The sequence below is a fragment of the Mya arenaria genome, chromosome 5, assembly GCF_026914265.1.
Source record: "Mya arenaria isolate MELC-2E11 chromosome 5, ASM2691426v1".
NCBI classification, from domain to species: Eukaryota; Metazoa; Mollusca; class Bivalvia; order Myida; family Myidae; genus Mya; species Mya arenaria.
The window spans coordinates 26575878-26599671 of NC_069126.1; the positions used below are offsets into that span (position 1 = coordinate 26575878).

The 23794-nt window shown below is 34.9% G+C and overlaps 1 protein-coding gene across 7 annotated transcripts in view; it reads right to left on the minus strand.

The window, feature by feature from the left end:
• LOC128234614 (histone-lysine N-methyltransferase 2D-like) overlaps positions 1-23794 on the minus strand; it is a 258013-nt gene that overhangs the window by 192694 nt on the left and 41525 nt on the right. For all 7 annotated transcript variants that reach the window (XM_052948961.1, XM_052948963.1, XM_052948960.1 and 4 more), the window contains exons 13-19: positions 22122-22215; positions 19287-19420; positions 18868-18969; positions 16469-16537; positions 10500-10619; positions 10205-10309; positions 4617-4798 (exon numbers count right to left, since the gene is read on the minus strand). In XM_052948961.1, the coding sequence (XP_052804921.1) occupies positions 4617-4798; positions 10205-10309; positions 10500-10619; positions 16469-16537; positions 18868-18969; positions 19287-19420; positions 22122-22215 (806 nt within the window). The remainder of the gene's footprint in view (positions 1-4616; positions 4799-10204; positions 10310-10499; positions 10620-16468; positions 16538-18867; positions 18970-19286; positions 19421-22121; positions 22216-23794) is intronic.

The window sequence follows — 23794 nt, forward strand, 5'->3', positions numbered from 1 at the left end:
GCCATATGACTTACATGTGGGCTTTGTGTATTTCTTGTTGGACTCCACTTCTTTAACATAGGCAACAACAAAGTCCCATACTTCAATTGCCCTCTCAGATACTCTAACATTCTCTAGCCATCGGTGATTCACAAATTTCAATGGAAACTTTGAGCTGCCAGTTATCTGAAAACATAATAGCCTGATGTTTAAATCTGCTTGATTTCTTGAAAGAAATAGCATCTTATTTAATGATATCATTTTAGTTTGATATATAAGTTTTGCTTTATTTCTTAGAATGAAATTGAAAATAACCTTAATATTAACTTGGCATGTGTCCATAGGACACAGATGACCCCACTTAATGCACTTGTTAATCAAGGGCAATTACTCCATAAAAGTTGTGTGTACAAAACCCAAAGTGCAAACTAGTCTTACAACACGTGATTGATACCCACTGAAAGTGTCATAGCTCAAGCTTCAATATTTTTCAAGTTTTGTGCGAAAAAAATTGACAGTTGAGGTGTGACAGACATGCACACATTAACCTTGGATGGACAAGGGCAAAATATGCCCTCCTCTAACTTTATTTGACTTTTATTAACAAAACGTGTACCTTGAGGTAATCTTCCCTTCTTGCAGGTGTGTGCTTGAATAGGTAGTACATACTTCCCAGTACATCATCGATACCCCATCCTAAAATTTAATTTTATATAAATTGATTTCATGGAAGGATTGAGGGGTTTTATAAAACAGTTAAATAATAAATATATCATTATTTTTGTTGTTTAAGTATAACCATGATGCATGAAAATATATCCCCTGGCAAGTTCAGAAGCAACAGGCATTTGACCTATGGTTTAAAAACAGTGATATCAGGTATACTGAATTTAGAATTTAAGTTGGTTCAGTAGATAGCTCTATATGTAATGCTATGTAATAAAAAGTGAAACTTAAAAGCAAACCTGTTATCTCAGCCCCAGTTTTAAAACTGTTGTGTACCATGTGTAGCCCACAAGAACCAACATTTAACAGCTTGGTGTCATACTGATCCTGAAGTAGAGAAATTAACAGAATTGATACATGGTAAAGATTTAAAGCTGCCTTTCAAAAAGTGTTCAAAAATTAAAATAAAATATTACACAACAGCTTTCTAATAGCAGGGATAGAAGGTAAATAAAAATAATACAGACAAAAAAATCTACAGAAATTATTTTCAAATTGTGTGTTTCGATACTGTCATATATATACAAAAAAAACATATAAAGTTTTCTTTTTCAACATTAAATAAGAATTTAAATTTGCATCGCTAAAGCCTATATATCTAACTGAAGCTTCTCCTTAATCAACACATAGAACTTCCAGTTTACACTGGGTCCATCCATGGAGATCTGTACCATGTCCCCTGGCTTCAACCCACTCTCTAGCACACCTGTACTGAAATGCTCCAGCATGTCCTTCGCAGTTGCATGGCCTAAAAAAAAATGCACATAACACTAGTTTATTACATTGCACAATATAATTGTACACATTTTCAACTGGCTAACAGATATTGACAAAAGTACTAGCCAGCTCATTGATCACAACAATATACCATAACCACTAGCACGCCTATCTCCATACATCCATTTAATATACACCAATTTCATTACTTATTAACCCAAGGAAGTTTAATGATCATAATTTAATATGCATAAATCATTTATAGCAAATTGCTTTTATTAACAGACAATCACAAAAATGTGAACCTTTCTACAAAATAAACAAGTACCTAAAAATTGTGATGTGTAGTAGCGGGTAACCACTTTTCCTCCAATCCAATAACGTACATGTATATCCATCTGTTTGGACTGGTCTTTCTTATTCAAACTCTCATCAAACATGACGGAGTAGGGTCCAGTTATACTGGACTTGAGATCCTCTAGAAAATATGATCCAATTCCAAAAACTGCAAGATAGGCGGTCTTACGCTCCCCACATGAAAAGGACTTCGCTATTGGACTATCCGGAAACATTGTACGGAACAATTTCTCAATATCTGTGTTGGAATTGTATGAATGATGATTGCAGATGGTATTCAGTGTCCACAAGATCTCAGCTTTTTTGGTGTCTGCTTTTGAAACAAATGAGTCCATTGTCATTGGCTTACTTTGACTAGAGGTGGGTGGGGGTGGAATATTCAAACTGGAATCAACATTATTGTTCAAATCTGTGGGTGTTGTTTCATTTTTATTTGATATTGTTCCTTCTTCCTTAAGAAAAGCTATTCCAGTTGATGCCATCGAATCTTTTATTTTTTCGTTCTTCTTATGTTTCGATCCTTGTGCATGCGAGGAAAGGGCACTTTCACCCATGTTACAGACATCAAAATCTTTCAAACAAACAGTACAACGTGCTTTCTTGGGGTCTGTTGTTGATTTTACCCACTTATACTTTTCCATCCATTTGTGTTGGAAGCTACACTTCCTCCCAAACTTCCCCATTGTCGACTTATCAAATTTTCGAGTTGGAAGACGCTGTCTGTTCAGGCGCGGCCATCTTGTACAAAAACCGATGACGTAATACGCACCTGCGCACATGATAAATACCGGACCGTACCGTACCCGGGTCCCCGTATGTCCGAAATTTCTTGCAAATGGCGGCTTAAGAGTTTTGCCGAAGAATTATTTTTTTTAAATAAAAAGCGAAAGTATCGTCAATCTTTTTAGGTTTTTGTCTATTTTCAAGGACATTTGTCAAATTTCAAGGATTTTCAGTTAAATTCAAGTACATTTTAGGCTTTTTTTCAAGGTACCCCTAAATTCAAGTACATTTCAAGGACGAAACCAAATTCCAGGACTTTTCCAGGACTGTGCGAACCATGAATGTCAACCCTAACTAAAAATATTTAGAACCAACCATTTAGTAACAGACACTTGACCTTGACCCTAGGGGCCCCAAACATAATCCCATAAATGGTCCCCGTGAACTTTCCCTATTTCCAAGTTTGGTTGCAATATGTTTTCCCTAGCTTAGGTTATTTAGTACCAACCATTTTTCTATTTTAGGTAACAGCAGGCATGTGAACCTCTGGCAATGACAGAGAGGTAGATTAAGGTCTCAAAAGCGGTATATTAGGTTCAAAAGCGGTACAATTCTTATTCCTTAAATTTTCAGTCTAAAACAATGATGGAAACAATGTAAACAAAAACTTGATATTTGCTACTATTTTTAGATTTTCGGAAAATATGCATAAAATATGTCATGGTTCTTGTTTCAGGAGTCTTGTTTAATGTCAGTGTTTTTGCTTGAGAAACAGAAGGAATATTACATCAGACTTTAAAAACTAGTTTATATTTAGAGCTGCTGATAAATCAAACCTGCCAAAACAGGTTGGAGTGTAAGTGCAGACGACTGCAGAAATGTGTATGTTAATTTTCCTGCCAAAATGTCGTATAATTTTAATTAATAACACCTTGTGAATTATTTTCTATTATGTTTCAATAGTTTTATAATGTCTTTGAGATTTATAAATATGCTGATTAGTAGGATGCCAATTACCAAAGAATGCTGATTAGTGGTCTTTTGTATCATACTGGTAACTTCGCAAGGACATCGGCCGAAGTGTTAAGTGATTTGATAAGTTGTTTATTGCATCATTTCTTTTACCGGTTAGTGACAGATTTTTGGGGTATTCTAGCATGACTGATAGAATTTTTAGGTTTTTAAAAGAAAATTTCAGGCCAATTTGACAGAACTGCAGAAATGCAATCCAATGAAATATACATTAAATCTGATATTGATCAAGGACACCGTGTTCCTAGCTAAAGGCTCGAGTAATCCGATGTTTCCAACAACCCAAGTTTCCATTTTAGTCCGTTATAAAATGCCTTCCAATGTATTTTAAACATTTCATACCAGTTATTTACTTTCGCATCATTTATGTATTGCGTTGTAGAAATTGCTCATGTATTCAATGGCTGTGTATACTAATTGTACTGTTAAAATGTTAGTAAAACGAAACTGGGAATAAAAAGCAGTTATGTATACAAAAACAACTACATTTTCTAAACAAGCAACAATGGAATATGACAATGGTCAGGTGTTTGACAATTTGAAAGTCCTTTCTAATTTGCCATATTTTAAAGCATAAGTGAAAAAAGGAAATCTTTTTAAAGAATATTAGATGTATGGTAGGGTTTTATTCAAATGTTTATTTCAAGTTTACATTTCTCATAATTCAATTCTCATCATTTATTTATCACAATTATCTTCTCAAATGCCCTTATCAAGTAAAAGCGTAAAATTTCCTTTCAAAAAAATTATGACTTTTATGAAGGTAATCATAGGGGTTTGCACATGATTTGTATATTTGGGACCAGCAATGGTGCTCGAGTCCTCGAATTATTTAGGTTTCAATCAATTGTCAGTATATTTTATGTGAAAATAGAAGGAATAATTGTCTAGACTAAGCATCTACCTCAACCAATCGCCAGTTTTAGAATGATCGTCTGCTCTAACGATAGCAGTTTTACTGTACCAAGTTTGGTCACTATATGTTAAATCTAATTAAAGAAATTCAACCATAGATTTGACGAACCAGCCAGCCCCCCCCCCCCCCCCCCCCAGCAAAGCAAAATGTATGGTGGATTGGTTACCATTTACACTTCCATGTGCCTTTGGGTACATGGTCAAGGGGTGGGTTGAGGCAGTAGGTATGGTAGCTGATGTCACACTCATCACACAGCAGTAGCAGGCTCTCATCGTGAGGCCTCCCACAACCCTCACACACTGTACAGTCCAGACAACGCCAACCCTTCTGTAACACCACCTTCGTTATCTGTGAAAACACACAACACAGCATAACAATCAGTATCCTACTGTAAGATATTTAAGTTGGAACCACAAAATCAATGCCAAATCATTTAAACTGAATTGATTTGTGTCAAGTGATTTGGGTCAATTGATTTCCATGGGTGAAACCCAAAATCAGGAGTTTTTGAAAATTCCATGTCTGATATTTAGGATCTTTTTTTAGAATTTGCAGGTTAAGTAGTATGTTCAACGCACAATTAAAAATGTTTATAATCAACCATTACCAAAACAGACACTTTCCTATTCTTTGATATGAATTATATCAAAACTCTTATTTGTTATGAATTGTGGCATTAGTTATATTTCAAAAACTTGGACACGTGAAACTTAGAAGCTTAAAAATCTTCAATGTCAACGACAAATCAACTTATTTCGTTCCATGCATATTTCATTCAATTGTCAAAATATTCCTGACAACATGGCACTCAGGGGGGCATAATGTTTGACAATCATCTCTTGTTAGCGATTTGTTTAGATTGCTTGTTTTAATAGTATTATTCTTGATTTTACATCAGCTAAATGGTAAAATCTTATATCTAGACATATAGGTATCATACATATTTTATCTGTATGTTATTCCTAATGTTTGAAATCATTGTTAGATAATATGTTAAGCCCATGCAAACGCCTTCTGAAAATTAAGAGTTGGTGACTTTTATATGGAAGGGGTAATAAAATTTAGATCGATCCAACCATCTTTTAAACCCGTAATTGAATGAAATTATGACATTTTAAAGAAATGGTACAAGTCAATCTTCGAAAAATGCAGTTATAGATGAAACAAAATAATTGAATATTTCATAATTGACACCATTTATTAGATAATTTCATTATCTGTAAAAAAAACAATGATCACATAAAAAAATGTAGCCACAATTATTGCAAGTAATATTGATTTAAAGATCATAGTGCTGTTAATTACCGTAAATGACTGGGTATTAGACGCACTTTTTTCCCTCAGATTTTGATGCAAAAAAATGCCTGCGTATAATACCCAGTAACAATTTTTTGAACTTTTTTTCTGAGGTCAATTTCAAGCCGAGAGTTTTAGATTTATGTAGAAAGGGATGTTACTCGCGTCATATTGATCGAGTATATACGGGTTAAAACGGCAGTTGAAGATCGGGATACGGTATATCGTAAGACGTTTATAATTTCAACAAAAATATTTTTCGATTAAAGTTAACGTGATTAAAGTTACCGTAATTCACCTAAGAGTTCGGACACTCTAAATATTTGGACACCCATAATTATTTCCCAAAATAATTTATTTTTGCGTACCTAATTTTCGGACACCCAAAGGACATCAATCATAACTTTCATAGTTACCAAGTTTCACAGAAGAAGATTATTGATTTTTATCTTTACAATGCCTGGCTAGATTACCTAACCGTATACACCACTGTGACAAGTTAATTAGTTACTACCCCATCCTAAACGATTTATTGCCTGTTGAAAAGGAAGTGTGATATATTAATTTGAGGATTAACCAAACAAGGGCAATCAAGGGATTAAGAAAACATCGACATGGCATGTTTGTAAAACGATCTGCCAATAAGCTTTCAAACTTGTACCACACTTATAGACTCTATGAAGCAATAATCGTACAGTTATACATTAATCCTGCATAGCAATGTCCATGCTCTCCACGAGATCCTCTTGGGTATAACTGTAAGTTATGTGACGTCACACAGTGTGACTCTTTGATCTGAAGCCGATAGAATGTGTTTATTCAGTTCAGTGCATGTATAAAATGGTGTTTTAATTAACTTCATGAAGGATTTACACTTAAAGGCGTAATAAATAAGTTTATGACCATTGATTACTACGGATAAATTAATAAGTGGTAAAAAGCAAACATGAAGAAAAAAGGCAGGTTAAACAAACATGGAAATAAAATGTAAAAATGATAATTTTCTATGTATTCGGAGAGCGAAAAAAATAATTAATTTATGGTGTCCGAACTCTTGTGAATTACGGTATTCAATATTATTTTGAATAATAAATTGAATTAAACAATAATCAAACTTACATATAAAAAAGCAAAGATGGGCACTGTCAAAATATTTTTTACATAACATAACTTTTCATTCTCGACAGTATGGTTGTATGGTTTTAAAGATAACCATCGCCATTTTCACGAAAAAAAATTTTTTTGTCACTGTCAACAAACATGGTGGCTGAAAATGCCGGACGATTTTGACATTTTTTCTATGCGTCTTTTAACCAAAAACATAGATTAAAAGTTTTTTTCTCAGATTTTTCACAGATTTTTTCCCTGCGTCTAATACCCCCTATCGTCTTATACCCAGTCATTTACGGTACTTTCTTTTTCAATTGCCCTTAAAAGGGCCTATACAGATAAGGACTGCTTATCAGTAAGTTGGCTATTGATTGGGAGGTGTAATCTGGCCACTTGCCTATGTGCTAAAGGGTTAAAGCTGCACTCTCACAGATTGAACGTTTTGACAACTTTTTAAATTTTGGTCATGGAACGAGCCAATTTTTGCGAAAATTCATGAAAACCAGTTATGTAAGACTGCTGACAAAAAAATCAGATCGCAGATTTTTACATATAAGTTAAAAATGGATGTTTTTGAATGGAAATATGAAAATCAACGATCTGATTTTTTGTCAACAATCTTATATCATTGGTTTGCAAATATTTACGCAAAAATTTGCTCTTTCCGAGACAAAAAATATGGCCAAATGGCCCTGAATCGCTAACCTGTCATATATTGCACATTCTTCCATTTTATACAAATATTGATATTGAAAACCTAAGCCTATGAACACGGGGCGTGGCCAATTTTGACCCCAGGGCTAAAGTTTGAACAATCTTAATAGTGGTCCGATAAACAATGCTTCATACCAAATATCTAAGGCCTTCGCCTTTAAGTTTTCATCATATACATATATAAGGAAACCCATGACCGCCTGGGTGGGGCCATTTTTTGACCCCAGGGCCAAAGATTGAACAATATTGGTACAAGTCAACTAGATGATATATCATGCCAAATATCTAAGCTCTTGTCACTACTTGATTTTACGTGTGTATCTATATATGTATATTTGTTATTAATTGTTGTATGTGGCCCATATTGAAAATTGGTACGTGTACTAAATATGTTATCCAGTTTAAATTAAGACGTTACTTGTCTTTGTGAGTTTGGAGAAGATTTTTTAAGTTTTCACTATAACACATATAGAGAAAACCTATCAGCCCCGGGGTGTGGCCAATTTTGACCCCAGGGCCATAATTTGAACAAACTTTGTAGAGGTCCACTAGACGATGAATCATGCCAAATATCTAAGCTCTAAGCCACGTAAGTTCAGAGGAGATGATTTTTGAAGTTTTCACTATAAACATATAGAGAAAACCCATGACCCCCCAAGGGGGCGGGGCCAATTTTGACCCCAAGGCCATAATTTGAACAATCTTTGTAGAGGTCCACTAGACGATGAATCATGCCAAATATCTAAGTTCTAGTCCAAGTAAGTTCAGAGGAGAAGGTTTTTGAAGTTTTAACTATAAATATATAGAGAATACCCTAACCCCCCGGGGCGGGGCCAATTTTGACCCCAAGGCCATAATTTGAACAATCTTTGTAGAGGTCCACTAGACGATGAATCATGCCAAATATCTAAGCTCTAAGCAACGTAAGTTCAGAGGAAATTTTTGATTTTTTTTACTATAAACATATCAAGTATACCCTTGACCCCCCGGGGCGGGGCCAATTTTGACCCCAAGGCCATAATTTGAACAATCTTTGTAGAGGTCCACTAGACAATGAATCATGCCAAATATCTAAGCTCTAGTCCAATTAAGTTCAAAGGAGAAGATTTTTGAAGTTTTCACTATAAACATATAGAGAAAACCCATGACCCCCCGGGGCGGGGCCAATTTTGACCCCAAGGCCATAATTTGAACAAACTTTGTAAAGGTCCACTAGACGATGAATCATGCCAAATATCTAAGCTCTAGTCCAAGTAAGTTCAGAGGAGAAGATTTTTGAAGTTTTAACTATAAATATATAGAGAATACCCATGACCCCCCGGGGCGAGCCAATTTTGACCCCAGGGCCACAATTTGAACAAACTTTGTAGAGGTCCACTAGACAATGAATCATGCCAAATATCTAAGCTCTAGTCCAAGTAGGTTCAGAGGAGAAGGTTTTTGAAGTTTTAACTATAAACATATAGAGAATACCCTAACCCCCCGGGGCGGGGCCAATTTTGACCCCAAGGCCATAATTTGAACAATCTTTGTAGAGGTCCACTAGACGATGAATCATGCCAAATATCTAAGCTCTAGTCCAATTAAGTTCAAAGGAGAAGATTTTTGAAGTTTTCACTATAAACATATAGAGAAAACCCATGACCCCCCGGGGCGGGGCCAATTTTGACCCCAAGGCCATAATTTGAACAAACTTTGTAAAGGTCCACTAGACGATGAATCATGCCAAATATCTAAGCTCTAGTCCAAGTAAGTTCAGAGGAGAAGATTTTTGAAGTTTTAACTATAAACATATAGAGAATACCCATGACCCCCCGGGGCAGGGCCAATTTTGACCCCAGGGCCATAATTTGAACAAACTTTGTAGAGGTCCACTAGATGATGAATCATGACAAATATCTAAGCTCTAGGCCAAGTAAGTTCAGAGGAGAAGATTTTTTAAGTTTTCACTATAAACATATAGAGAAAACCCATGACCCCCCGGGGCAGGGCCAATTTTGACCCAAGGGCCATAATTTGAACAATCTTGGTAGAGGACCATTTGGTGATCCTACCTACCATATATCAACGGCCTAAGCCTTGTGGTTTTGGAGAAGAAGATTTTTAAAGTTTTTCCTTTTGGTTGCCATGGCAACCAGAGTTCTGCAGGGAATTGAATTCTTTGAACAACTTTGATAGAAGACCACCCAAGGAACATCCCTATGAAGTTTTATTAATATTGGCCCAGCGGTTAAGGAGGAGATGTCTTTTAAGTAAATTGGTGATGGACGACGCACGCCAGACAAAAGGCGATCACAAAAGCTCACCTTGTCACAAAGTGACAGGTGAGCTAAAAAGTTGTTTAATGGTCAATCTGTGAGAGTGCAGCTTTAAATCATAGTGAAAACAAAGTTTTTTTAACACTGTTCACAGTGACCATGAAACTTGACTTCCTGATCTCAAAAACAATAGGGGTATAATGAGATGCTAAAGGGTAACCTACCAGGTAATGAAGTTTCATGGTCCTAGGTTAAACCCTTCTTCAGTTATTGTGCAGAAAAGACATGATTTAAGTCTGCCAGATCTATTGACGCTTGCATACCTACAATTCCCATTTTTTTCAAGAGGGGGCATAATAAAAGGTGTTAGGAATACCTTTGTTCCTGAGCAGAAAGGATGGTAGCATTGTCCACACTGAGTACACGCCAGCATCCTGCCTTCCTCACCCTCCCCAATACTTCCACAACTCTTACACACATCCTGAAATAAAGCAACAACATTTCAACATTCACAACAGATATAATACCAAGATACAACTAAGACATCATGCATTTGAAACATCAGTCATGAACAACAAGGTAAATATAAATTTCAAAAGAACAGCTTTTCTTGTAGGTATATTAAAAAAAAAGGTTACTTTTATAAGAAGACAAAAATGACTGGTCCAGACCTGATCTAGAGTGAATTTGTCGGTCTTTTTTGCCAGCACAATGGTGTTTGGATGGTCATCATCATCATCTTCATCATTATTTTTCGTCTTTGGCATCTCAGATCGTATTCCAGCTCCACGCTACAAGGTCATATGTTTTATAGTCTGTTTCACATACTGTAGAACAAAACTTTTTGGGGATAACATTGTTTTTATTGTTCAAGTGTTTTATAATTAGCTGAAGAACTTTATTTGACCTAATGTGACTCAAAATGGCAATAACAGTCTTAAGTTAAATGCAATTTACTTAAAGGTCAATTTCGAATAGGAATTTTCCACTGTAAATCCAGCCTCCAATTTTTAAATAGAAACAAGAGCACCATGGAGTTAACACCAAAGTTCATCTATTTTTTTTTTTTTAAAAGAGGCCTAAGAGTAAAATAATAAAGGCCCATTTCTGCATTATATTCAAATTAATTTTATTTTACAATATTAATTAAGTAGGTTGGATAGTTTGAAATACATATCTTTAAGTTTCAATGCAATACATGATGTATTTGCTGAAATAATGACTTAAAGGTGCTTAAACCCAAAACCTTAACCAAGGTGTGACCCCGGCGCTAGAGTGAGAAATATAGCTCTCCTTATTCCTCGAATAGTCGAGCTATCAAGGATTTCTTCAAAATGGGCTGACCAATTATCACAGAACTTTGATCAAGTGATTTTGGAGATAAAGATATTAAAAGCTAATTTTAGTCCATAATTAACAAGAAATGTCACAGGAATGTATTAGTATTTTGGCCTTAATGGACAGATAGACTTAAGTATATAAAATATCTTCATGGTGACCTTCATATGCAGTTTGGAAATAATGATTGCTAACATTTTTAAAGAGGTTCTATAAACAAGAAGATGATAAGTCCCTGCAAGATGAAATGGATGTCTACTCATGTCTATTTCAGGGCCTTCCCAAGAAAATATTTCAGGCCAAGCTTTTGGTGCAGGAGGTGGTTGACCCCCTTCCACATGTTGAATTTTCTTCACATTTCCACTGGCACATTTTGATGCACTCTAAGTGAAGAATTCTTGAATGAGGACAAAGATATAAAATCAGCCTTGTATGTCCAATGTCTTTTGTAAAGCCCGAAACTAAAGTTTTTCAACCAATTGTCTCCAAATAACTTGCATTGGTCTCAAAACATACTAGGGCTGTCCAAAGGACGGCTATATCCTGCGTCATTGTCTTTTATAACATTTAGTTTTTCTCTGAACCTGACTAATACGTTGAATCTGACCAAAATTGTACACTACCACCGGTCAAGAGTGGCAAAATAGGAAATACAAATTGTTTGGTCGGTAACCTAAATATTCTTGGATATATGAACACGTTATAAAAGTATATTTGTTAATGCTTTTCAGATTGCGTATAGTGTAGGTCATATCAATGTCAAGGTTATTTTGGCTAAAAAAATAATAAGTCTTTGATTTATAACATCAATGAAATAGCAAGCCTGAAGTACTTTCGATAAAGTGACACATATATATTTTGGTGACGTCATAACATTGTTTTACTGATGTTGAAGAGAAAACACAAATAAAATATAATATATATTATCGCATTTGTGTCCATTGTTATCCATTAAAATATTAAACTTGTTGCACATAATGATAATGCTTGGCTGAGTGCGCAAAGTAATTATTAAACTTGTTGCACATAATGATAATGCTTGACTGAGTGCGCAAAGTAATTATTAAACTTGTTGCACATAATGATAATGCTTGACTGAGTGCGCAAGTATATTAAACTTGTTGCACATAATGATAATGCTTGACTGAGTGCGCAAAGTATATTAAACTTGTTGCACATAATGATAATGCTTGACTGAGTGCGCAAAGTATATTAAACTTGTTGCACATAATGATAATGCTTGACTGAGTGCGCAAAGTATATTAAACTTGTTGCACATAATGATAATGGTTGGCTGAGTGCACAAAGTATCAATCTGTGCAACTTCTTGAACACTTTCAATTAACAAACACTTTTAATTGTATACTCTGACCTTTAAATGTTTCATGTGACCTTGACTTTTGAGGTATGGACCCATGTCAAGGTCACTGCACAATGAGGAAAACATTTGTACCAAGTTATATGGTAGTCCGTCAATGGGTAAATAAGTTATAGTGCAGACAAGAAATGTTATGGACAGGCAGACAGTCTGACTGATGGACTGACGGATGGACAAAGTCCATTCATATAATCCCCTATCTCACTCTGTGGCAGGGGATTAATAAAAGTTTAGGAGATGAAATCAAATGGATATTTTAAGCTCAAACTCTGAGAAGCCCTAGGAAGCAGTTCATAATCAGCATTGGAATCTGTGTTCAACAAAATTTTGCTCTTTTCGTCAAATAAAAACAAGAGTGTCTGTCAAACATTATGCCTCCCTGAGCGCCATGTTGTCAGGATTATATGGACAATTGAATGAAATATGCATGGACCGAAATACAGCTGATTTGTCACTGACATTAGATGCCGTTGAGGCAGTTTTAAGATTATGACCATTGAAAGTGTGAAGATAGAGTGTGTTATGACCATTACCTTTGACCTCAAAATCCATAGGAGTCATCAGCTGGTCACCAAAAATCTAAATGTCAAGTTTGAGGACCATGGATGCAGGCATTGACAAATTATCACACAGACAAGCTTTTTTCGTCACTGTGACCTTGACCTTTGACCTGATGACCCCTAAAATCATAAGGGGTCATCTACAGGTAAGACACAAGTCAAGTTTGAGGGCCATATGTGCAGGCATTGTCGAGTTATCACTCAAAACATTATTGCATTCCAGGTCACTGTGACCTTGACCTTTGACCCGATGACTCCTTAAATCAATAAGGGTCATCTACTGGTCAGGCCCAACTTCCATGTCAAGTTTGATGATCATAGAATCAGGCATTGTTGAGATATCACTGGCAGATTATTTGTTAACTTATGTGCATTAAAGGTCACTGTGACCTTGACCTTTGACCCGATGAGCCCTAAAATCAATAGGGTCATCTACTGGTCAGGCCCAACCATCATGTCAAGTTTGATGACCATAGGCCCAGGAATTGTTGAGTTTGCTTTCCAGGTCACTGTGACCTTGACCTTTGACCTCTAAAATAAATAGGGGTCAGCTACTGGTCAGGCCCAACCTCCAAGTCAAGTGTGAGGGCAGTGGGTGCAGGCATTGTTGAGTTATCACTCGGACAACCTTTTATCCTTCAAGGTCACTGTGGCCTTGACCTTTGGCCCGATGACCCCCAAAAACAAAAGGGTCATATACTGGTCAGGCCCAAAGTCAATATCAAGTTTGATGACCATAGGTCTAGGCATTGTGGAGTTATCACTCAGACATGCTTTAAAATTCTTCTACCATTAAAGGTTACTGTGACCTTGACCTTTGACCCGATGAGCCCTAAAATCATAAGGGGTCATCTACTGGTCAGGCCCAACCTTCATATCAAGTTTGAGGACAATAGGTCCAGAAATTGTCGAGTTTGCTTTCAAGGTCACTGCAACCTTGACCTTGGACCCCTAAAATCAATAGGGGTCATGTACTGGTCAGGCCCTACCTTCACGTCAAGTTTGATGACCATACGTCCAGGAATTGTTGAGTTATCACTCGGACAAGCTTTGGTCTACCGACGGACTGATTGACGACATGTGCAAAGCAATATACCACTCTTCTTCGAAGGGGGACATAATAAAGGAATGTGCATTAGTAAAAGTAGCATTTTTGTCACTATGAAATCTTTTCAAATGTGCAAAGGTGTGAAAAACACCCGCTGTCTGTCATTAGAAAAACCTCAATAGAACAAACTATTGTATGGTTGTTTTTTCACTCTTTACCACATGTTTTAACCCTTTAGCGCATGTATACGAGATAGGCTGACATAGCTCATTAGCAGGTTTTGCCGACATAGCTCATTAGCAGATCTAAACCCATCTGGCCTACCCTATACACTACTGTATGTAAACGCATCTCCCGCATATTTCAATAGGGTCATTTCAATACTTCAATTTTGCATCTTTCTTTTTGTTAACAATATCCCGGATTTCCATAAAATTGAAGCTTAACCTTTTGTGTCTTGATTTTCCCTTGAAAATACCATCTGCTAAAATTTGAAGGTATTTATACTGCCAATCGCAGGTGTGAGATCCACTGTGACATAATAAAACCTCAAGGCTGAGTACTGTATGGAAAATCCCCAAATGCATTGAAGTGTAAATCATTGAATATATTACGTCAGTTTAATTTACCATTAAAATCAATAAAGATTATAATTATTTGAAGATAATATTTTGTGTTACAAACAAAAGAAACAATAAGTAGCTGAGAAAATGAGTTAATTTTCTGCTGAGCTCATTGATGGCCAGCATGGTTCCGGTCGTAAAATAGGTCAGGTAAACACATTTGTGCAAGTGTTTTGATGATTTAGATCTTTTTATTCATACTGGGAAAACATTTATCAGCTTTCTTTTTGTAAACAATTTTATGAGGGGTTAATAAAGTTAAACAGACACTCTGGACTGGATCTCTCAGCTGGATGACACCGGATTTTCCTGCCATATTTCTGTGTATTATACACAAGAACATCTATTGTCGGCTTTCTAATCCAGATGGTACTTTTTCATGATAGGGGTAATAAAATTAAGATTGATCCCAGCATTTTTTTACCCTTTGATATAATGAAGTTATGACATTTTAAAGAAATGTAACAATTCCATCTTGGAAATGCATTCACAGATGAAATAATATTTTATAATTCATCATTGACACCATTTATTAGATAATTTAATTATCTGTAAAAAATGTATTCACATAAAAAAGATTTGGCCACAATTATTTGTAGTAATTAACTTTAAGGTCAAACTGGTGTTATAATTTGCTCTTTTACGATTCCCTAAAATTCCTATACAGATAAGGGCTGCTTATCAGTAAGTTGGCTATTGACTGGGAGGTGTAATCTGGCCACTTGCCTATGTGCTAAAGGGTTAATACTTAGCTGGGGGTGTTGACATTTTGAAAACATTCATGCATACTTTAAGACTTATATGATATTGTTGTTTACGATACAACATCGGACGACGAAGGTGAATTGGAGAAAAGCGTCACCAGGATGACAGAATATAAAACTGTTGTTTATTACCTGTGCTATTATTTGTGCTACTATTACTTTTCGTGCGTATTACGTCTAATGTATAAATCTACATGAAATAAACAAAGAACCACATATTTGTTGGCTATAAAATTTAATATGGTTTATAATATGGTTTATAATGACCTTTGCCATTTTCACAACCAAAAATAAATTGTCAAATCAAATATGGTTGATTCTGGACATACCGAAATACATTCAATCACCATAATACGAAGATAATTACCAAAGTACACAAGAAAGATATAGAAATACGCCTAATATTCAAACAAATTCATTGTTTTTGATTTAATATATGTCATAAATACCTCACCAACCTAAATTTTTCGTCTCCAATTTTGACATTTTTTCTTTGCGTCCTATCTTTGTTATTAAGGGTTTTTACCCATTTTCTCACCATTTTTTGCCTCCGTCCTATCTATGCTAACGTTCTATTACATAGTATATAATACAATATTGTGTTATTGACCTTGACATGGGTTCACATACAATATGAGTCACCTGGTTCTTACAAATCATATTTGTGCCAAGTTATTTTAAAATTTTCAAAAGCATGGCCATGCTAAATACAAGAGATTTGACCCAAAACGCCCAAGTGTTACCTTGACCTCTGACATACAGACATTGGTCTTGCATGCAAACATTGGTCAAAGTTATTCTAAAATCCCCTTTTGCATTGCCATGTGATGTTGAAGCAATGTACAACCATACAATCATACACTAAACCTATCTGCCAAACGACATATCTAAATCTAATAACCTAGGCCATAATATATAAACAGACTTACAGAAACTTTTGGTCCTCGCCTTTTCCCTGCAAATCCAACCGGTCTACCCCTCTGGCCTATTCCACGACCCTAAATATAAACTGGAGCTATCACTGGACGTAATTAATACCCACACTTCACCACCTTCTCGTAAAAAAAAGTTTCACTGGGAGTGATGTATACTCTTCAAATACTTTATGTCAGTGAGATTAATTATAATTAAGTTAATGGTCCTACTATATAGAAATAAGGACTATATCATCTGTGGAATAAGGCATGACATTTTTATTTTTAAAAGCTTAGCAGGTTTTAATTGAGTGGTCAAAACACAAAATAATGTTTTTTGTACAGTAGTCAACACTTCAAAAACACATTAAGTTATGCAGGGAAGTAAAAAAGAATGGTATAAGAAAGGCAGCCACAGACTTAAATACTTTCCCTAATTAAGAACAGCATCAACTTCACCTTAACGTCAAAGGATTACAATTAAACAATGGACAATTACAAAACAAATACTGAACTAGAGATATGACTCATGTGCACTGCACTCTCCTAAATGAGATGTATATGTATATGAATTTTGAAGTCAATACCTCAAAGACTTTTCAAGTTATGCTCTGGACAAATAAATAGTATGAAAAATAACAAAGGGCAATGACTAAAACAAATACTCCAGCTGGAATTATGGCTTCTGTGCACTGCACTTTTCCTTAATGAGATTTATCTGTATATGAAGTTTGAAGTAAATAACTCAAGGACTTTTCAGGTTATGCTCTGGACAAAAAGTAAGTATGAAAATTAGGAAAAGGCAATAAATAAAATACTGCAGCCAGAGTTATGGTTCCTGTGTACTGCACTTCCCCTGGTGGAGAGAAGTAAAAATAAGTTTAACAAGAGCTGTCGTAAGACAGCCCACTCGACTTCGCCGCTTTGACTTAGAATACAATAACGATGTAATAATACCACTCTTTATGTCAAACCTAACTAAAATTATTCGATACATAAGGTGACTTTGATGCTGCCCTCCCAACAGCCCGCCCAAACAATGACGCAAGTCATTTTAATAACTTGATTTCCCACTATGAAAATGTGGTTCAGAATATACGAATATGCCTTTCAAAGGAAATAAAAAATAAAATAAAAAAAATCAAGGGCCATAATTTGTATTTAGGCTTTAAACGGAGTCATGTTTCTTGTTGTACCTGGTTGTAAATAATTTTGAATTTTATTAAGTGCATTTTATGAAAGGTATAGAAGTTTTTTTTATTAAAATCACAACTTGCCCTTAACTTTCACTTGCCTAAAACTTTTACCTAAGTCAATCAGGGACTATAACTTGTATTTAGGATATGGAGTTATGTAACCTCATTGGGTGATGGTCCTGAACAATTGTGTGAAGTATTAAGTAAATTGAATGAAGGGCATAGAAGTTATTAAACAATATCCCAACCTGCCCTAAAACCTCAACCTAAGTTCCATAGTCAATCAGGGGCCATAATTTGTATAAAAGATAATATGGAGTTAACTAACCTCATTATGTGATGGCTCTGAACATCTGTGTGAAGTATAAAGTCAATTGAATGAATGGTATTGGAGTTTTAAGTGAAAATCCCAACTTGCCCTAAAACTTTAACCTGCCCTAAAACTTTAACTTAAGTCAATCAGGGGCCATAACTTGTATTTAGGATATTATGGAGTTATGTAACCTCACCATGTGATGGTCCTAAACAACTGTGTGAAGTATTAAGTCAATTGAACAAAGGATATAGAAGTTATTAATAAATATTCCAACTTGCCCTAAATATTTAACCTAAGTTTTATAGTCAATCAGGGGCCATAATCTGTTTAAAGAATAATATGGAGTTATTTAACCTAATCATGTGATGGCCCTGAACAGCTGCGTGAAGTATTAAGTCAATTGAATGTAGGGTATTGGACTTATAAGTGAAAATCCCAACTTGCCCTAAAACTTTCACCGGATGCCGACACTGGGGGGAATAGTATAGCCCACCTATTCTTCGAATAGTTGAGTTTAAAATCATCGAAAGGCAGTACTCTAAAAATACCATACACAAAGTAGTGTTTCTTTCGCAGAGCACTTCTCCTCAACATAGTCAATATGTGTATGATGTTTGAAGTCAATACCTCAAAAATATAGTAATGGAGATATATAGACGACTTGTTCCGATGTCCCGAGACCGACGGACATACTGAAGGATGAACGGTTTCTATATAGCCTACTCCACTATGTGAAATACAAGTACATTCATAAAATGTCAGATTGACTTAGTATATCACTACAAACTACAAAATCCTTGCAAGATGTAACGGTTTTCTGGAAGACAGCAATTTCCATTTTCTTCTTAACTTTTGTTCAGTGGACAAGAAAGTATAAGAAATAAGTTGTTTTTTCTACTTACCCGAGTCTTGCCAGCAAGTGCCATTTTTTTCCTTGCAATGAGTTTACCGCGGCCATATGGCAAGTCACCCTCCCGTCCCAGTACCATGTAGGGTGGAGAAAACTGCAAGAGGGATATCATTATCAGGTAATGGCATCTTATCCCACTGTTTATCACTCATTTATATTGACGACACATTGACCATACAATTCAGATGGCTAACAGGATAATATTTATTGAATAATTACTATCAGCATTTCTAAAATTTAGGTATGCAAAATATAATTATCTAAGCATTTCACAAAATATAAGATCTATAAATGTTTCTGCCTCTTTGTTATTTTTCATTTTAAAATCTTGAGAAAGTATGATTAGGGTACATTGATGCAATGCTATCAATGCCTGTTCTTAGATCAGAACTGTCATGAAGGCTAAGGTACCTTGCCAAGGGAGTCTACATCAATGCTGGAGCAAGAGTCTTCGTTGATGCCTGTGAACTGTGCGGAGGAATGGTGGGAACTGTCCTCCCCTGGCTCCTCTGACATCTCCCCTGCACCAGCCACGCTCTCACATACTGCAGTGATAAAGGGGTGGTGGGGTGACCGTTAATGTGTACTCTACCCACACTCAATAAAACATTGATGGATGCCAACACTCATCTATTTCAATAGTTGATTTAGTCCAAAAACATTTTTTTGTGAAGTCCATGTCATAATATTTGTTGATTTTGTGTGCGTTGTCAATTCATCCATGAGTATAAGTACAATAGTTGTAGTTATGTGCATTGTCAATTTATCCATGAGCATAAGTACAACAGTTTTAAATATATGCATTGTCAATTCATCCAAGAGTATAAGTCCAATAGTTATAATTATGTGCATTGTATAAGTCCAATAGTTTAAAATATGTGCAATATCAATTTATCTATGAGAATAAGTCCAATAGTTTTAAATATGTGCAATGTTAATTCATCTATGAGTATAAGTCCAATAGTTTTAATTATGTGCATTGTCAATTCATCCATGGGTATAAGTCCAATAGTTTTAATTATGTGCATTGTCAATTCATCCATGAGCATAAGTCCAATAGTTTTAAATATGTGCATTGTCAATTCATCCATGAGCATAAGTCCAATAGTTTTAATTATGTGCATTGTCAATTCATCCATGAGCATAAGTACAATAGTTGTAGTTATGTGCATTGTCAATTCATCCATGAGCATAAGTCCAATAGTTTTAAATATGTGCATTGTCAATTCATCCATGAGCATAAGTCCAATAGTTGTAGTTATGTGCATTGTCAATTCATCCATGAGCATAAGTCCAATAGTTTTAAATATGTGCATTGTCAATTCATCCATGAGCATAAGTCCAATAGTTTTAAATATGTGCATTGTCAATTCATCCATGAGCATAAGTCCAATAGTTTTAAATATGTGCATTATCAATTCATCTATGAGTATAAGTCCAATAGTTTTAAATATGTGCATTGTCAATTCATCCATGAGCATAAGTCCAATAGTTTTAATTATGTGCATTGTCAATTCATCCATGAGCATAAGTCCAATAGTTTTAAATATGTGCATTGTCAATTCATCCATGAGCATAAGTCCAATAGTTATTAATATGTGCATTGTCAATTTATCTATGAGCATAAGTCCAATAGTTTTAAATATGTGCATTGTCAATTCATCCATAAGCATAAGTACAATAGTTGTAGTAATGTGCATTGTCAATTCATCCATGAGCATAAGTACAATAGTTTTAAATATATGCATTGTCAATTCATCCATGAGTATAAGTCCAATAGTTGTAGTTATGTGCATTGTCAATTCATCCATGAGCATAAGTACAATAGTTTTAAATATATGCATTGTCAATTCATCCAAGAGTATAAGTCCAATAGTTATAATTATGTGCATTGTATAAGTCCAATAGTTTTAAATATGTGCAATGTCAATTCATCTATAAGTATAAGTCCAATAGTTTTAAATATGTGCAATGTCAATTCATCTATAAGTATAAGTCCAATAGTTTTAAATATGTGCATTGTCAATTCATCTATGAGCATAAGTCCAATAGTTTTAATTATGTGCATTGTCAATTCATCCATGAGCATAAGTCCAATAGTTTTAATTATGTGCATTGTCAATTCATCCATGAGCATAAGTCCAATAGTTTTAAATATGTGCATTGTCAATTCATCCATGAGCATAAGTCCAATAGTTTTAAATATGTGCATTGTCAATTCATCCATGAGCATAAGTCCAATAGTTATAATTATGTGCATTGTCAATTCATCCATGAGCATAAGTCCAATAGTTTTAAATATGTGCATTGTCAATTCATCCATGAGCATAAGTCCAATAGTTTTAAATATGTGCATTGTCAATTCATCTATGAGTATAAGTCCAATAGTTTTAAATATGTGCATTGTCAATTCATCCATGAGCATAAGTCCAATAGTTTTAATTATGTGCATTGTCAATTCATCCATGAGCATAAGTCCAATAGTTTTAAATATGTGCATTGTCAATTCATCCATGAGCATAAGTCCAATAGTTTTAAATATGTGCATTGTCAATTCATCCATGAGCATAAGTCCAATAGTTATAAATATGTGCATTGTCAATTTATCTATGGGCATAAGTCCAATAGTTTTAAATATGTGCATTGTCAATTCATCCATGAGTATAAGTCCAATAGTTTTAAATATGTGCATTGTTAATTTATCCATGAGTGAAACTCCAATAGTCCAATAGTTATAAATATGTGCAATGTCAATTCATCCATGAGTATAAGTCCAATAGTTGTAGTTATGTGCATTGTTAATTCATCCATGAGTATAAGTCCAATAGTTTTAAATATGTGCAATGTCAATTCATCTATGAGTATAAGTCCAATAGTTTTAAATATGTGCATTGTCAATTCATCCATGAGTATAAGTCCAATAGTTTTAAATATGTGCATTGTTAATTCATCCATGAGTATAAGTCCAATAGTTTTAAATATGTGCATTGTTAATTCATCTATGAGTATAAGTCCAATAGTTATAAATATGTGCAATGTCAATTCATCCATGAGTATAAGTCCAATAGTTTTAAATATGTGCATTGTTAATTCATCCACGAGTTATAATTATACTATCAAATTATTTTTACTCATACAATTTGAATAGTCATTATTATACTGTCAATTCATTTTTACTCATACAAGTGTGCACATATGGCCAAGCAAAACTGGCTGTAAATAATGACTACAACAGAAACTGATTACCTTTATGAGCCAGGACACTGTCCATGGAATCATCAACCATTCCCGGGAGGAAGCTCGCTGGTGTTCCCTGTACTGGGAAATCTGGCATGTCCATCTACATAAATATCAAACATATATAAGTGCATGTCATTCTTACAGGGCTTGACACTAACAAAACCATACTGTGTACACTTTTTTACCCAAGAATGTTTAAAAAAAAATTGCCTGTCTTAAGTATTATGTTTTGATTTTTTTTTCTCCAGTCCATTTCAGACCGAAATTGTCCGAGCAGTGACGAAAAGGTAAATACCCGTACAGTGTCCAATGGAAAACAAATAGATTGTTTACTCTTTTTTATATCAAATGGACGTAACTCACATAACTCAATGAGTACTGTTTAAGACAACATGCAGAAAAGTTATCTGGCCAAGTTTCATAACTATTCAATAAAAAAAATATTGGATTAGACCTAGTGAGAGGTTACCCATATTAACAGGGCTCTCACTCGGCTGGAAATTTTGGGAGAAGTGACTTCTCCCTTCAGCCAATTTAGGGAGAAGTGGGGAGACTTTAGGGAGAAGTGATACTTTTCGTAACACCTGATACAAAAACTATGCCATACCACTCACCTAAGTTTATATTCACATTAAAATTGATTGCTATAACTATATAAAATGTTCATTACATAATGTATCATTTTTGGCTCAGCAAAAGTGTATTCGTCAATGTCACATAGTTTATCTCAAAAAAGCATCTAAAATGAAACAAACAAAAAAAGACAGCTAAGGTTTCGAAATTATCAAAATGACCTTATAAATGAACTGTCAATATAGTAGGGGAACGAATGTTGTTTTGGTACATTCAGGATAGGCGACGAATGTCACATTCAGCTATGCTGTTATTTACTTGTCTCTTGCTAAATAATTTTAAATATACTGACATTTAAAAAAAAAGACATTTAAATCAGTGTCCTTGATAAAAAAAATTACCAATACATAATGGGAGGTTGAAAAATTAAATCGGAAAATTGTTTTGACAAAATGGCAATCTCGCCGATTTTTTTTGACATCGTAACTGTGACAGGAGAAAATCACTAAGTAAACATTACATAAAGCAAAAAAAATATTTTTTTGTGTTTACAAATCAATTTTTATCATGGACATTTCACTAAAACCAATCAAATATTTGGTGATACGTCATGTTATTGATTTTCTTAGCCTACTTGCCGAGATGGCTATATGACCGTCTGCTTCAAAAGCAACAATGTTTAAATGTCTTGCATTGTTTGTTCAATACATATATATTAATTACTTTTTAACTTCATTAATGCTTGACTCGATTTTTCATAATTATGTCACCTTTTCTATCTCTTTTTAACGAACTTATATCATTTGATCAGGGTCTTCTCAATGTACATTCTTATTGGTTAGCCTTCAATAGCTCCGCCTTCTGGCGATGTTTTGGTAATTGGATGACACGGCCCAATTATCGGATTAGGAGATTACCAATTTGTACGAATGACTTAATTATTGTGATGTTTTGACTAATGGGACATTGGCCAAATACTCGCTGATTGACAGATTTACAATGTGCTAAAATTTTCGGCGAAGTGAATGTCGCTTTGATGATACAAATGGGCGAAGTCTGGGAATTTTAGGCGACCACTTCGCCCAAGTCGCCCCCTCGCGAGAGCC